Consider the following 17,684-nt stretch of genomic DNA (forward strand, 5'->3'; position numbering starts at 1 on the left):
TTTCGTCGTATATTGCTATCACGTTGGCGTCGTCGTCGTCGTCGTCGTCGTCGTCGTCGTCGTCGTCGTCGTCGTCCGAATACTTTTAGTTTTCGCACTCTAACTTTAGTAAAAGTTAATATAAATCTATGAAATTTTATCACAAGGTTTATGACCACAAAAGGAAGGTTGGTATTGATTTTGGGAGTTTTGGTCCCAACATTTTAGGAATTAAGGGCCAAAAAGGGCCCAAATAAGCATTTTCTTGGTTTTCGCACTATAACTTTAGCTTAAGTTAATAGAAATCTATGAAATTTTGACACAAGGTTTATGACCACAAAAGAAAGGTTGGGATTGATTTTGGGAGTTTTGGTTTCAATAGTGTAGGAATTAGGGGCCAAAAAAGGGCCCAAATAAGCATTATTCTTGGTTTTCGCACAATAACTTTTGTTTAAGTAAATAGAAAATAATGAAATTTAAACACAATGTTTATGACCACAAAAGGAAGGTTGGTATTGATTTTGGGAGTTTAGGTCCCAACAGTTTAGGAATAAGGGGCCAAAAAGGGACCCAAATAAGCATTTTTCTTGGTTTTCGCACCATAACTTTAGTATAAGTAAATAGAAATCTATGAAATTTAAACACAAGTTTTATGACCATAAAAGGAAGGTTGGTAATGATTTTGGGAGTTTTGGTCCCAACAGTTTAGGAATAAGGGGCCCAAAGGGTCCAAAATTAAACTTTGTTTGATTTCATCAAAATTGAATAATTGGGGTTCTTTGATATGCCGAATCTAACTGTGTATGTAGATTTTTAACTTTTGGTCCCGTTTTCAAATTGGTCTACATTAAGGTCCAAAGGGTCCAAAATTAAACTTCGTTTGATTTTGACAAAAAATTAATCGGTTGGGTTCTTTGATATGCTGAATCTAAAAATGTACTTAGATTCTTGATTATCGGCCCAGTTTTCAAGTTGGTCCAAATCGGGGTCCAAAATTAAACTTTGTTTGATTTCATCAAAAATTGAATAAATGGGGTTCTTTGATATGCCAAATCTAACTGTGTATGTAGATTCCTCATTTTTGGTCTTGTTTTCAAATTGGTCTACATTAAAGTCCAAAGGGTCCAAAATTAAACTTAGTTTGATTTTAACAAAAATTGAAATCTTAGGGTTCTTTGATATGCTGAATCCAAACATGTACTTAGATTTTTGATTCTGGGCCCAGTTTTCAAGTTGGTCCAAATCAGGATCTAAAATTATTATATTAAGTTTTGTGCAATAGCAAGTCTTTTCAATTGCACAGTATTGCGCAATGGCAAGAAATATCTTATTGCAAAATATTGTGAAATAGCAATTTTGTTTTTAATTAGAGTTATCTTTCTTTGTCCAGAATAGTAAGCAAGAAATATCTAATTGTAAGAATTTTTTTTATTTGGAGTTATCTTTCTTTGTCCAGAATCAACTTAAATCTTTGTTATATATTTACAATATACAATGTATATTCACTTTTTACTACCAACTTATAAATTAAAATAATCTTTACCATTCAGTGATAACAAGCAGTTTTTTTACATCTTAATATTTTATGATGTATTTAAATGAGTAGTAATTGTTGCAAACTCCATTAGAAATTTTAATTGAGATTAGTTTTGGAATAAGGGAAAGGGGGATGTGATTAAAAAAATTGGGTTCAATTTTCTCATTTGAAATTTCATAAATAAAAAGAAAATTTCTTCAAACATTTTTTTTGAGAGGAATAATATTCAACAGCATAGTGAATTGCTCTAAGAGAAAACAAAAATTTTAATTTCATTAGAACACATTCATTCTGTGTCAGAAACCTATGCTGTGTCAACTATTTAATCACAATCCAAATTTAGAGCGGAATCCAGCTTGAATGTTGTGTCCATACTTGCCCCAACCGTTCAGGGTTCAACCTCTGCGGTCGTATAAAGCTACGCCCTGCGGAGCATCTGTTTTTTTCTAGGAGTTACGCCCCTTTGAACTTATTTACTTTAATGTACTATTGCAACAGTTTGTCATCGCAACTTCTCTCAAACCACACAACAGAATTTCACGAAACCTTTTCAGATAATAAGGACATACTATGTAGTTGTGCATATCGAAGGGAAATTGCGATTCAATTTTTTTTCTAGGAGTTGCGCCCCTTCGAACTTATTTACTTTAATTTACTACTTCAACAGTTTATCATCCCAACTCCTCTGAAACCACACACCAGAATTTCATGAAATTTTGTAGATAATAAGGACATACTATGCATGTAGATGTGCATATTGACAGGAAATTATTATTCAATGTTTTTTCTTATACAAACTTTTTTCCTTACACTTATTCAATTTCTCCAATGACAATACGGGGACGTGGGGGTATGTGAGCGTGCTCACTAAGGTTCTTTAATTAATCAAATATATTGTGTTAGACTAGGATTAAAAAATCAAGGCGAACAAAGCGTACACTATTATAACATCATGCCTCCCTATGTTCACATTTTGGTTTAATGGAAGAAACCAAATAAATATTTAAGAATCAAAAGCCACAGCAAGGTGCAATTACAACGGACTTAAATGGTGAAGACGTTGTAAATACGTTGAATAATTTGGTAAAAGTTGTGAAAAAACTTCAATGAATTGTAATAAGGGGATATGAAGATGTGGCAGGTATAATACTATGTGATCGTTTCACAAAATTCTGTCAAGCTGTCAAGGAGCAATTACTAATACAAAAATTCGACAGATAAAAACGGGCATTTCCTTTAGAAAGCATGATGCATATAATACATATATATTTGACAAAGTAATGTATGTTAAACATCGTCGAGATGGTAATTTCTTCCTAAATATAGAATCTTTTAAATTTACGCATTTAAAGGTTCTCATATGTTTCTCATAAACGTTTTCTTTCTGAAAATTAAAAATCGATTATTTAATCCAACGAGGCGCCTCCTACAGTACATCACTATTTATAAACCGGAATTTCATCATTATTTATAAAAAGTCTGATTTACAGTGTTGCATTTCCGTAATCAATAAATATAACAATCAATAAACGTAATATTATGTATTTTTTATGTTTGCGATTAAACTGAAAGGAAGGTAAGTATTATTGTATTTTTCGACAAAAATTTCCTATGTCAGAGCTTTTGTAAATGTATTAAATTAACCTTTATCTATTAGTTAATGTATTTTGCTATAAAATAAAACACAATATATGTTCCTTACGTCGTAACTACAATAACCTTCCCTTTCATGAATTTGACCTACCGAATTAGACTATTTACCGGATTTGTAATCACATAAGCAACACGACGGGTGCCGCATGTGGAGCAGGATCTGCTTACCCTTCTGGAGCACCTGAGATCATCCCTAGTTTTTGGTGGGGTTCGTGTTGTTTATTCTTTAGTTTTCTATGTTGTGTCATGTGTACTATTGTTTTTCTGTTTGTCTTTTTCATTTTTAGCCATGGCGTTGTCAGTTTGTTTTAGATTTATGAGTTTGACTGTCCCTTTGGTATCTTTCGTCCCTCTTTTATCTATATCTGTTTTTTTTCTTCTGATAAATTTGTTGCGATTGTACTTTATCGATGTTCAAACCATCATAATATGAGGCATATGCAAGTGACTATTTCATTCGTAATTGAATTCAGATAAAATCGGATAAATACTAGACCATACCTACCTAATTACCACCCTATATCATACATACATACATACATACATAAAGTTGATAAACAGATAGCCAGACCTTATATACTTACACATCCATCCAACCATCAAAACATTTTTAAAATAACTGGAAAGCATGTATTATATTTTTTTCTAATTCAATATCAACTACATATTTCAAAATATAATGTATTTTTTTTTTTGGAAATTATACCCTTATACTACCATATGCTGCAATGCTGTGAATTTTGGAAATGTATCAATTTTTTTTTTAGTAACACTAGGTTGTATATTTCCACTTGGAAATATATATTGTTTTAATGCATTAATAGTATTTTGTTTCTTAAATTAGCATTATAACTGTTATCGAAAATCTCGGACTTTTCAGAAATTAAGCTTTTGCATTTTTATGATTGTAACACTTTGATTGAGGAAATTGAAACAGTTTTGTGTTATTATTATTCGAAAATCATGTTATTTGAGTTTTACAAAACGTATAATTATTTTTATATATCACAAAATTTCAAATACTTTATCGATGTTCAAACCATCATAATATGAGGCATATGCAAGTGACTATTTCATTCGTAATTGAATTCAGATAAAATCGGATAAATACTAGACCATACCTACCTAATTACCACCCTATATCATACATACATACATACATACATAAAGTTGATAAACAGATAGCCAGACCTTATATACTTACACATCCATCCAACCATCAAAACATTTTTAAAATAACTGGAAAGCATGTATTATATTTTTTTCTAATTCAATATCAACTACATATTTCAAAATATAATGTATTCTCCATCTTGGATTGTTGTAAACAAAGAACCAAAGGTTCAGATTTTCTATCAAGTCAGCAAAATTTGAAACAGGAATGGAATTTTCCTATTTTGTATTTTAGCCGGAAAAACGTACGGTAGCCCTATCTTTTCTTTTGATATTCTCAAAGCATTTTCTGAAAGCTTTTCCTTATCTTTTCTTTAAGTATTTAACAATTCTATCATTTTGTTTAGTTTCTAATAACAAAATTGTGTTTTCCCTGTATAATCCATACAAGAAGGACGAAAGATACCAAAGGGACAGTCAAACTCATAAATTTAAAACAAACTGACAACGCTATGGCTAAAAATGAAAAAGACAAACAGAAAAACAATAGTACACATGACACAACATAGAAAACTAAAGAATAAACAACACGAACCCCACCAAAAACTAGGGTGATATCAGGTGCTCCGGAAGGGTAAGCAGATCCTGCTCCACATGCGGCACCCGTCGTGTTGCTTATGTGATTACAAATATGTCATTTTGTCACATCCTGTAGCTTGAGAAAATGCGCGGTGACCTATCGTTTTTTTTCAACATATATCACTAAAAACTATGTTTTGGCAAAGTATGAACAAATTCTATCATTTATTTTTTAGACTCCCATACCACCTTAACTATAAAGGAATGGCATTTCATTGAATTCCTACATGACGACATTCCAAAGTTATCAATGCATTGAGTTGACATTAAGTTTTGGCTGTTCTTCATTTTGACAGCTGAGTTGTTGGTATATTTCGTAAGAGTTGTATTCCATATATAGATGTTATATTTGGACTCTAGAAAGGGAAGCTTTATTGAAATGACACTGTATTGGTAGGATATTTTGTAAAATCTGATTTGAAGTAGAAGAACAGAAACGAAGGAAAAGAATCTAAAACGTAATTCTATTCGGCTTAAAGATGACGAAATCAACATATATGAGAATATTACGTATCCACTCTCGGCGATGTTGCTATATTGCATTGGCCGCTTTCCTATCGCTATATATAGTCTAAAATATAATTGAAAAGAATGACTTTATATTCAACGAAAGACTATACAGTGACTTATTGCAAGGCTTAATACTTTTTTGGATCTGTCGAATATATTCTCTTGTGATTATGGACTTTCCGATAAGAATTTCCTTTAAGTTCTGTATTTTTTATATTTTACTTTTTGCTATTTAAACTAGTATTTTATGTTTTGTTGTTATCATATAAAGATAACCTAAGATTTAAGGACTGCATTAGTTTATTTCCGTTAACATTTTATGAAACTTAACCTCATTAAGCAATAAATCATTTCGAGGAAATAATTATAGGAAGTTTATCTATTTTCAAATATTATTTTTTAGTTTTTGAGAAATAAACGTTTCAGTTCTGACAAGTGTAATTATAATTACTAAAAAGTTTTTATTTTGAGAATTACACTAAAAGTTTGTTTATTAATAACTATTTAAATTATATGTAATCCACTCATGTCTTTGGGGATTAGTCCCCCTCAAGGAAAGCTTACATCACATACCTTTACAAAAGAGGGACGAAAGATACCAAAGGGACAGTCAAACTCATAAATTTAAAACAAACTGACAACGCCATGGCTAAAAATGAAAAAGACAAACAGAAAAACAGAAAAACAATAGTACACATGACACAACATAGAAAACTAAAGAATAAACAACACGAACCCCACCAAAAACTAGGGGTGATCTCAGGTGCTCCGGAAGGGTAGGCAGATCCTGCTCCACATGCAGCACCCGTCGTGTTGCTTATGTGATTACAAATCTGGTAAATAGTCTAATACGGTAGGTCACATTCGTGAAAGGGAAGGGGATTGTATTTACGACGTAAGGACCATATCCGATATCATTTGTGAAACGGTTATTCTATAACGGTCAACCAACTCGTGATGGCGTCCGTAAAATTTACGAAAGGAGGATTTCAACTTCACCATTTGGAACTCTTGGTTTAATAGCTTCCTTGTAAGCAGTAACCCTCTATCAAGAAAATCAAGATAGGAAATGCAAGCACGGGAATATCGTATCAATTGGGAGATATATACCCCGTATGCAGGTGATGCTTGAATGTTGCTACTTAAAAATGGAAAGTTCACAATTGGAAAGCTGAAATCATCTCTTTTGTCGTAAAGTTTTGTCTTCAACCGACCCTCATTGTTAATTTCCAGATGTAAGTCAAGATATGAAGCCGAATTAACTGTATCTGTAATATCCTTTATCTCCTTTGTTCCCATTGGGATGCCGACAGTCTGTTGAAAAAACCCGTCCTCCGAACGTAACAAATATGTTGTCAATCAAGAAATCAAGCATCTTGATAATATCGGTTTCAGAGAATTTTTTGTTTGAATCAGAATGATTCTTTACAAAGTAGGATATATCCCTCCCTAAGACAAGATACTTGTATCTACGTTGGCCATTCTTTTTAATGAAGCAAAGTAATACCAACTCTTTTAATTTGTCTTTTAGTTTGGAATGTAGAATACTTGTGTAAAGAGTAGAAAAGTCAAATGTTTTAGCACTGTTACAAGATGAAAGTGAGTTAGATTGTATGTACTCTAAAAGATCTTTGGAATTTTTAAGTATCCATATCTGATTCACGCCATCTCTAGAATAGGCAGTTTCACTATAACTTTGAAGCCCGTCTTTGATTGCTGATAAAATAGATGTTAATAATTTAGAAAAAGGTTTCGTTGAACACTTGGAAGACCCAGCAATATACCGTTGTTTGTAAGGACACTTATGTAGTTTAGGTATCCAATACAGTGATGTATTGAAAATACCAAAAACACAAAGAACAGACCTGTGATTATCCAGGATTTCCTCTTTGGTTAGTGTCGTGGGGGTATATGTTGAGTTTCCAAGTTTATTGCCTATACCTAATTCGTTTATCAAGCAATTAATGTAATGACTTTTACAGACAAAAACGATGTTATTTTGGGCTTTGTCTGCGGGGACAACAACATATTTATCATGGAGGTCGGATAGGTGTTCATCAACATTTGGGTCTTTAAAGATTGACGTAGCATGGGCATTGATGGACCCATTCAGTTTCTTAATTCTGATTTGTATTAACGACTTCACTGCCTTAATCCATTCGGATAGAGTGATCCTCGACTGGATCCATCAAAATTTTAAAGTTGTATTTCCAATTGATGGATTTAGGCTCACGATATTTCGAACTTTCGATAACACGTTTCGTAGAGAAGTGTTATTAATAATTTTAAGGTCACCGGTAATAACGTGGCCAGCAGGATTATATGTGAATTGGGAACTAGCACAAGTGCAATCAGGAGGTTTAGACTTGAAGTCGTCAATATCGAGATCTTTTAGTTGCAATAGGTATACGAAATTATTGGTACAGACTGGTCTTTGAAATAAGGAGGTATTTTCGATTGAACTAATTTATGATGAAGGATATTGCCTAGGTTGACGCCATCGAGAACTTTGTTGGCAAAGGAAAGATTTAGAAAAGATCTTTTCTCTTTCATCTTTTCCAATGCGAACTGGCTTGAAAAGTCTGTGCTGTAATATCTGAAATTATAGCTTGAAGTGTATATTGGTTTGAATTTATATTGGTATTATATTTATATTGGTTGCTAAATTATCCCAAAAATCAAATTTTGACTGATTAAAAAAAGCAATGGGAATCTGTTCAGACTGGTACTATATTCAGTTATTTAAAATTTTCAATACTATTTCTTATCCATATATTTGTTTTGCAGTAACAAATTTACATTAACCGTCCTTTATCCTTGTTTAAGTGTTTTAAAAATAGCACAGACATGTGATAGTATACTTCGGGCAATTCACTTTATAAAGTACAACAATCAATGCATGGTAGTTTTGTGACATTTTAAAACCAAAAGAATCTAAAATGATGTATGAAATAGGGTATTATAATAAATGTTTGAAAGCTTTTCAAAACTACAGATTCAGCATATTTTTTAATGGAATATTTAAATTCAAACAATGATCAGTTGTCCTAATCTATTGTAGGCATACATTTAGAGAAAAACTTATTAAAACGATGAATCAGGACGAAGAAAACCTGTGTAAACTTGTATTACTTATAGTAAATATTGCTATGAACGTTATAAGGAAAGTAATTAGTTGTAAATTACTTAACAGTGAAGAAAACTTCATTATCTATTTGCAAAATAACATGCATATGTTATTTCATGCTTGGCATAACAATAAAAAATGCTGCGAATGCCATAAAAATAAATATAACTATTCGGAAAGCATGCTTACAGGAGATCAGTTCCGTCTGATGTTTAATATCGGAATACAAATGAATAAAGAACATAAACATGCGAACAATAACAAAATTTATTGTTTGAACAAGATATCAGTTCGGGAAGATGCTTCCCTCGATAATCTAGATCTTACATTAGTTAACTGTCTCCTTATTTGTACATGTACACCTGAATTAGTAAGGGATACTGTCGAAAGGTGTTCTATTTTGGACTGGACGAAAAACATTAAAGATTCACGTAATGAGATATTTCATTTAGCAAATTCTAAATGTTTACCTACTGAGGAGTTCAAACATAAATGGACAAAAATTGAAGGAGCTGTTTGTGGTCTTGCGGGACTAGTAAGCAGTCAATACAGTGATGGAATTAAAGAGGAAATAAAGACTTTAAAAGCCAAACATGTGACAAATTGTCAAAACGAACTAACAGAAATATTAGTTCAGTGCAAACATGACATAAACCTACTTCTTCATGTAAGTATTTTCATATGATGAAATCGTATTAAAAAAAACCCGTTAAGAGTTATAGCTACGTCATAGCTTTAATTGCATCCATAAATTAACAGTTACGGTAAGACGAGAACAAAATAAATTGTACAACAAAATAAATGATAAGTTCAATTTCGAACCTTGAGTTTCAATGAACCAATATATAACCAACCAGCACCTGCATGTGGAAAATGGTACAGACAATTTAGAGGTTATTTTATTTTTTTATTATCCTTTTGCATTGATTTTCTTTGTTATCTGACCTAGCTGTATTCATTATTATTATAATTATTGTTATTCGGTTATTAAATATATTGCTATTAAGTTTTCAGAATCAATCATTATTCATATTTCAGTTGTTTATTTTCGATTATTTTTTGTATATATCTTACAACATTTCCTTTCGTTGAGGTGGTGAATTTGTTTCCTCGAATTAATCTTTATTTATTTCAAAACTTGTTTGATAAGAAATGCCAGAAATTTGTCCAATCTTAATTCCATGTGTGACGAGAAACACTTTATGTATTAGAGGAAATCTTTGGTTCATTGATATTCGAACAATGATTTAGGAGAAATAAATTCCGAATTCTAGGAATTGATATCCTTTAAAAATACAATTGCGCAAATGGTATATTTTTAAAAATAGGATGTATAGCAGGATGATTACAAACTTGTTTGTCCTTTGACATTTCAATATATGTTACATGCTGCTTTAGATGCCTCTATATATTTCATAAATACTTTTTGACAGCAAAAAATCTTGCTTAAAATTTACAATATTCATGCAATAACATAATGGTATTTAGATACCATAAAATATAATATAAATAAATATCTAAAACTGATTTTCATATTTTGATTCTGACAGACATGATTAAATATATTATTTATAAATAGCAACAATACGAGAAAAGATTTAATGACAAATTAAAGAGATCTGGAATCCAGCAACTCGATGATATAAGACAACAATGGACGACAATATACAAACGAGGTAAATAAAGGCAACAGTAGTATACCGCTGTTCAAAAGTCATCAATCCATGGACAAAAATCGAAATCGTGGTAACAAACTAAAGCTGAGTGAAACGTATTAAATATAAGAGAACAACAACTTTAGATGAAACACATCATAATTTTTTTAAGATTATAATTAATCATCCTAATATCAGGACAGAGAGATTAAACAAAATAAAGGCAACAGTAGTATACCGCAGTTCGAAATTCATAAATCGATTGAGAAAAAACCAATCCGGGATGCAAACTAAAACTTAAGGAAACCCATCAAATATTAGAGGGGAGAACTACGACATAACAGAAACACATCATTAAAATGTACCACACACAGAAACGAACTATAATATAACAATGCTAATGTTCCTGGTCTGGTACAGGACATTTTACTTAAACAAAAATGGTGGGTTGAGCCTGCCTTTGTGGCGTGCCAAACATTCCGCTTTTATGGCAATAATAAATATATCATTTTAATGACAACACACACGAATTATAGCTAACAAAAGGTACCAGATTTACAATTTAATACGCCAGACTCATGTTTCGTTCACATAGGTCTAACCAGTGACGCTCTGATGAATATTTGTAAGCTAAAACAAGTACAAAATTGAAGAGCACCGAGGACCAAAAGTTCCAAAAAGTTGTTTTAATTCGGCTAGGGTTTGCTGCCTGGAATAAGAACATCCTTATGTTTTGGAATAATTCATACTTTTCAAAACCGGAAAAGAAGTTCGGAAAATGTGAACATAATTCGAAATCTTAATTAATGTTTTTTTTACAGTAAGACTCATCTAGATTTAGCACAAACTTCTGGAACTAAATGTCATAATAGTAGGCATTCTTAAATGACTATTCATTTAAGAATTGAATGCTTCTTTTTGTAAATTTATTGGGGTGTAAAAGCGTTGACCGAAGTACATTTTGTATGAAGCGCGGAAGCGCTTCATACTAAAAATGTGCGCACGGTCAACGCTTTTACAACCCTATAAAGTTACAAAAAGAAGCATTCAATACTTATAATTACATTTTTTAGCTATGATCATGAAAACACGAATTTTATAAATTTTGTATTTTATTTACCTGTGCACTTTATTGTGGGACCACGTGCTATCATGAATGAAAAGTTTTATTGAGTGATGCAATTGCTTACAGAATAACACGAGCTGTGCAGTTAGCCAATCAAATTAAAGTATTATAATGAAACATACATTTCAAGTAATTATTATTGATTTAACATTCGAAATGACTAGATTCGAGTTTGGTGCATCATACATGTTGAATTACAACCCTGATATCTTTAAAGCGTGCTTGTCTCTATATAGATATAGGAAGATGTGGTGCGAGTGCCAATGAGACAACTCTCCATCCAAATAACAATTTAAAAATTAAACCATTATAGGTTAAAGTACGGCCTTCAACACGGAGCCTTGGCTCACACCGAACAACAAGCTATAAAGGGCCCCAAAATTACTAGTGTAAAACCATTCAAACGGGAAAACCAACGGTCTAATGAATGTATGTGAGGCAATTAACATGATCAAAACTATTCGTCAAATGTAATCAATACTAAATTAACCTCGTAAGTTTTTTTAACAGCATTCAAATTAAAATTAATGAAAGAAAGAAAAGTTAATTTAATAAATCACAGCTTTTACGAAAAACTAAGGATTTTCTTATCCCAGGCATAGATTACCTTAGCCGTATTTGGCACAACTTTTTAGAATTTTGGATCTTCAATGCTCTTCAACTTTGAACTTGTTTGGCTTTATGAATATTTTGATATGAGCGTCACTGATGAGTCTTATGTAGGCGAAACGCGCGTCTGGCGTACTAAATTATAATCCTGGTACCTTTCATAACTATTTAACACATAACAATATATCTGTAAAAAAGAAGCATTGGCTTTGAGCGTTCTGATGAAGATAAATCAAGAAAAAACGCTTCAAACGCTAAAATGTATTGTTTCACACACTGACTATTCAACTGCTGATAGTTTTTTTTTACATACAATAGCCTTATTGAGATGTTTTTACCACCGCTGTATACTTTAAGTGAATCCGACTGAACAGTAAAAAAACCTACGATAGATAATTTAAAAGTAAAAATTTAATTGCAATTTTTAAACATCTAGAATGATTGAAACATTATATGTTATCATTTCAGAACAAATCTGTGCCAAAACAGGTGGGATCAACATCAATATTGTAGACACATCAAATATAAAGGAAGATGTTGCTAAAGGTTAGAATGATTCAAGTTAAAAAAAAAAGATGATATACTATTTTGCAGATTTTACTATCTCAAAATTCAATAATGTCTGAGAAACACCTACTGTATAACAAGCTCATTTTATTGAGATACGATGTGCATTTCTAAATACTATTTTTCAGACAGAGACGGACAAATTCGCACACAAAATACAGTTTTAACTTTGTGTATTGACAAATAAAAACTTCTAAGTTTTACTATACTTGCAAAAAGTCCCATACCAAAAACAACATTTTCCATGATGATTTTATTTTTCTGAAAGACCCGTTAAATTAAAGACATGTGGCGATTTAGTAATATTTCAAAGGCGTTTGTCTTAAGTAGACGAAACGCGCGTCTTACTTATTAAATTATTATCCTGATATCGATGATAACTTTCTGTCTCTTCTATAATTTTTTCTAATTTACACAGAAAACAAGTCAGTAGAAGTACTTTTACGCGTTCAGACGCCTTCAGAATGGGACGAGGATACCATGATCGAGACTATACGACGTATGTGTGATGAGATAAATAAAGGTGGGAACATCATCATTAAGGAGACAACCCTGGAACAATTCATCCTGGTAGTTGAAATGTTAATTGACACACTAAGCAAACGTCAAAACTTGAAAGATGAAATAGAAATGTTTTTCCGGAAAATATTTGAACAGTGCAATATTGATACCAGTCAATCGGACACAGTAAACGTTTCTATTGAATCCATTAATGAAATTCAAAGTAAGTTTTTGAAGAAAAGAAATTTGTGAGAAATATGTCATCATGAGTAGTGTAACGTAATTTGTTTTTTGAGGTTGAAGGTAAAACTTGTTTAAAGTGAAGCGGAATCTCCTCGAATTTGTTCGAAGTATCAGTTTTATCAAAGAGGGACGATAGATACCAAAAGGACAGTCAAACTAATAAATCTTAAACAAACTGAAAACGCCATGGCTACAAATGAAAAAGACCAACAGACAACCAATAGTATACATGACACAACATATAAAACCAAAGAATAAACAACACGAACCCCACCAAAAACTAGGAGTGATCTCAGGTGCTCCGGAAGGGTAAGCAGATCCTGCTCCTCATGTGGCACCCGTCGTATGACCATCGATATTGCTCGTTTTTCTAGCATCAACCAGGTTATCTTTTCCTTGTTTGGATATTGTTTTGATTTTGATTTTTGATCACACGTTCTTAACTGAGTGGAAACTATTCAGCCGTAATAACAAAGATTACCGTCGCTCAATAACGTCTCTCTAAAGATGATTTTGATTGGCTATTTGTCTTTTTTTAGTGAACGTTCACTTTAATTTTTTGTATGTCCCGACAGTTGTCATTTAGTTAACCCTAATTATAATACCTTTATGTTTATCACCATTTGAAAGATTCTTTATCACAACTACGTAAAGTCAAAAAAGGAGTTCTCTAACAAAAATGGGAGTTTGACAATTTAAGTATATCTGTACCAACATGATCATGTGTGATCACAGTCACATAGACATTGTACATCATCCTATCACAATTTAGAGAAATGATTACAATTTTCCAAACATCAGTTTAAAAATCTCGTTTGATTAAATGATAAAAGACGTGAAAAAAAATTATCGAAACATCAGTGTACTTATATTTAGCTTCGTTACTAATTGAAAGTCCCGAAACTACTAGTCTTGTGAAATAATCACAGGATAATAAGACCATTTGCTTTATTATGTCTTTTGCAAGTGTTTTAATCATGTAGAATAGATGTAGTATTAATTACAAAAGCTAACTTTTAATTACAGGTCCGGTACCATCTGTTTTTGAACTAGCTTTGATAAAGAGCCTGGCAGTTCAAAAAAGACAAAACGCGTTCTTTACCAGCTGTGCAGTGTGGTCTGACAATCATTATATTTTCATTGATAGCAACAACATGTGTCTTATTATGTGCAATCACCAAACTGGAGCTACTGAGGAAATTGAACTGAGAAACACACCATTTAGTATGGCGATTATTGATAGCAACAACGTGGCCATTTCCTTCCCAGAAAAGCAAGAAATTGCAATTCTAAATTTAAGTACCATTAGCAAACATGGACCGACAAAGTTTAAAAAGGTTAATGGTAAATGCTATACTCTTACAAAATATGATGACAACACATTATTTGTGTACATACAGGGTACTGGAATATATTCTTATAACATGTCAAAGGACGAATTTATATCACTTGATATAAAAATTCCATCGTTTGTCCCACATTCCGACGAAATTTGTGCTCGAAACAACCGTCTTTTTCATACTAGCCGGTCTAGTGGCTCCGTATTCTGTTATGAAATCAATGGTAGTATTTTGATGTGGAAATTTGAAAGCGATTTAAAAAGACCTACGGCGTTGACGTGCGATACATTTGGTAATGTTTATGTTACCGATTATACGTCTCACCAACTTTACTTCATTTCAGCTGATGGTCAGTCCCACAAATCGCTTTTGAGTAAGAAAGACAAGCTATGGCTACCAACTTTTGTATATTTTTGTGAGAAAAGAAATTGTATATTGATTGTTAATAGGGATAACGGGCATGCTGCAAGTTACATAATTAAGTATGCAAAAATATAAAAAAGAATTGTACATCATATTTTGCTATTCTTCAACTCAAACAATTTATTTGTTATTTGTTTCTGTTTTGTTTTATAATAAATGATTAGCTTTGATTATAGAATCTACTTGTAAATAATCCCTCACGATTCGATAAACACTTTATGAATTTAATGCGTTTTTCGCAATTTAACAAATAATAAAATTTTCTTTTAATTTCTATCATTGGAACTGCCCAGTAAAAGGAGAGAAAAGAGATATATATATAACTGTTCGGTCTGTCACAAAAAGTCATACGCATACATTAATGAATATTGAAATAATATTAAAACTTGGGGGAAGACTTGAAGCATGCACTGAAATATCATGAATTAAAAACGAGTTTAACCGGTAGATACTGATTAAAAACAAATCGTTTGTCTATAAAGAAAAAAAAGAAGAAGTGGTATGATTGCCAATTAGACCAAAATGACACAGAAACTACCACCTATAGGTAACCGTATATTTTTCAATAATGAGGAAAGTCAATACGACATTGCCCCCTATTTGTACAAAAAATTAACAATAGAAAATATGTAACACATAAACGGTCTCCTGATATGGGACAGGCACATATATACATAATGTGGCGGGGTTAAACTTGTAAGTGTGATCCCAACCCTCCACTAATCATGGACAGTGGTATAACAGTACAACATAAGAACGAACTTTAAAAATCAGTTGAAAAAATCTTAACTCAGCAGATGGATAAAATACATTTGGACGTGTCTTGTACATCCGAAGAACAAAAAGACAATGAGTACAGATCTGAGAGTACTCGCAATTAACTGATAGCTACTTCAAAGCCACTAACAGCTAATAAAAAACATTCATGCATCTCAGACTAAACAGTTTGTCTAGCTTAAGGAGGCTCGCGGGTCTAAATCAATTGTTTTATTTAGTATAGGATTACGCTATATTTTTCTATATATGAACTTTATCTTATACTAAATAGAAAAATGAAATAAAAGAATGGGGTCACCGTTCATTTACGCACACAATCTGCCATCGAAAGAAGCATACATTTTTGTTAATGTCCTTTTTTCCGTTGAACTAATAGAAAAGACCTTAATTACGGAAATCGCTTAAATCCTACAATTATTTAGTTTATGTACAGTTTATTAAAAAAACAATAAAGATGTAGGTCACCGATGAGTTAAAAAAAGATTTCAGTTTTAATGCCAAAAATGTCATGTTTGCACCAAAGGGAAATAATTTGGAGCTTGTTCAATGATATCTACATTGAAAGTCCCCTTGGGCTAACACAAATTGATTTTTTTAGAAAGATTTCTGTACAATATGATAAATTAGCAACTACTAAAGGTAGAATAAAGATTGAAATGAAAGATAAATGTTTAATTTTTTTCTGAAAATTTCATACCCGCGAGTCTCCTTAACAGATGAAAAACTTCATTTCTAAATTATGTCTAACTATTTTACCGACTGTTTTTGAAGAATGATTTGAATCCTGAACATAAATTGTGTACATATGATTGATTGAGCAAATGATATTAGGTGATTCAAAATAGCAATAACAAAAGTTCCATACTACAAGCCGGTCAATTCAAAAAATGGAGAAAGTCCTCAAAACAATAATAAATTAAAACGCTAAATTTTATCAACAAACGAAACTAATGGAAAACAACTGTCTAAAAAAACTAATTTAAGATATCAGATCGATATTTTTGTTCGCCAGAAATGCGTTAAGTCGATAACACTCATCAGTGATAAAATGAAATAAGAATAATATACTAAAAGACGTTCGACTGTGTTTATCTTCTTTTTATCCCCTCCACGTACACGTAATGTCATACCGGACAATATTGCTATAAAACATTTTGCACGTCATATTCTCAGACACATGAAAAGATTTGTTATGAGGAGTTAAAAGATGTGTCTTAATATGTACCCCGAACTCAGTTATCATACATCACGCTTTAGAGAAGGGACGACAGATACCAGATGGACAGTAAGGGTCATAGATAGAAAATAAACTGACAATTCCATGGCTAAAAATGAAAAAGACAAACAGACAAACAACAGTACACATGACACAACATAGAAAACTAAAGAATAAGCAACACGAACCCAAACAAAAACTTGGGGTGATATTAGGTGCTCCGGAAGGGTTTAAATCCGCATTAATGTATAATTAGACCAAATCACAAATCTGTATGTGTAGCAGTTGTGCCATTTGAAAAAATCCACTTTGAAAGAGTCAGCATGCTCAGCATGCATTATAATTAATAGGACAAGAGTATCTTTATGAGCGTCATAGTCTAGTTTATTTTGTTATAGCCTTTTGCGTGGCTCGGTAATTATTCATTACGCCATTGTGTTATGGTTATTGATTTTTAGCTCACCTGGCCCGAAGGGCCAAGTGAGCTTTTCCCATCACTTTGCGTCCGGCGTCCGTCGTCCGTCGTCCGTCGTCTGTCGTCCGTCGTCCGTCGTCTGTCGTCCGTCGTCCGTCGTCCGTCGTCGTTAACTTTTACAAAAAACTTCTCCTCTGAAACTACTGGGCCAAATTGAACCAAACTTGGCCACAATCATCATTGGGGTATCTAGT

General features: G+C 32.3%; 1 protein-coding gene across 2 annotated transcripts; it reads left to right on the forward strand.

Moving 5' to 3' along the window:
- The first annotated feature begins 8,206 nt into the window (after positions 1 to 8,206).
- LOC134711942 (uncharacterized) lies at positions 8,207 to 15,192 on the forward strand. 2 transcript variants are annotated; one of them, XM_063572969.1, is made up of 5 exons: positions 8,209 to 9,225; positions 10,138 to 10,234; positions 12,417 to 12,494; positions 12,934 to 13,239; positions 14,286 to 15,192. In XM_063572969.1, the coding sequence occupies exons 1-5, from the start codon at positions 8,524 to 8,526 to the stop codon at positions 15,095 to 15,097; spliced, it is 1,995 nt and encodes a 664-aa protein (XP_063429039.1). In that variant the 5' UTR covers positions 8,209 to 8,523; the 3' UTR covers positions 15,098 to 15,192. The 2 variants fall into 2 exon arrangements, with proteins under 2 accessions (XP_063429046.1, XP_063429039.1); XM_063572976.1 differs by lacking the exon at positions 12,417 to 12,494 and having other exon boundaries at positions 8,207 to 9,225.
- The last annotated feature ends 2,492 nt before the right edge of the window (positions 15,193 to 17,684 follow it).

This window comes from Mytilus trossulus, chromosome 1 (genome assembly GCF_036588685.1).
Source record: "Mytilus trossulus isolate FHL-02 chromosome 1, PNRI_Mtr1.1.1.hap1, whole genome shotgun sequence".
NCBI lineage: Eukaryota > Metazoa > Mollusca > Bivalvia > Mytilida > Mytilidae > Mytilus > Mytilus trossulus.

Excerpts from the sequence above, each read along its gene's own strand:
- LOC134711942 (XM_063572969.1), top strand. The coding sequence starts at position 8,524 with ATGAATCAGGACGAAGAAAACCTGTGTAAACTTGTATTACTTATAGTA. Across the intron at positions 12,495-12,933 it reads AAAGGAAGATGTTGCTAAAG|AAAACAAGTCAGTAGAAGTA; the intron begins GTTAGAATGATT and ends TAATTTACACAG. Across the intron at positions 13,240-14,285 it reads ATCCATTAATGAAATTCAAA|GTCCGGTACCATCTGTTTTT; the intron begins GTAAGTTTTTGA and ends TTTTAATTACAG.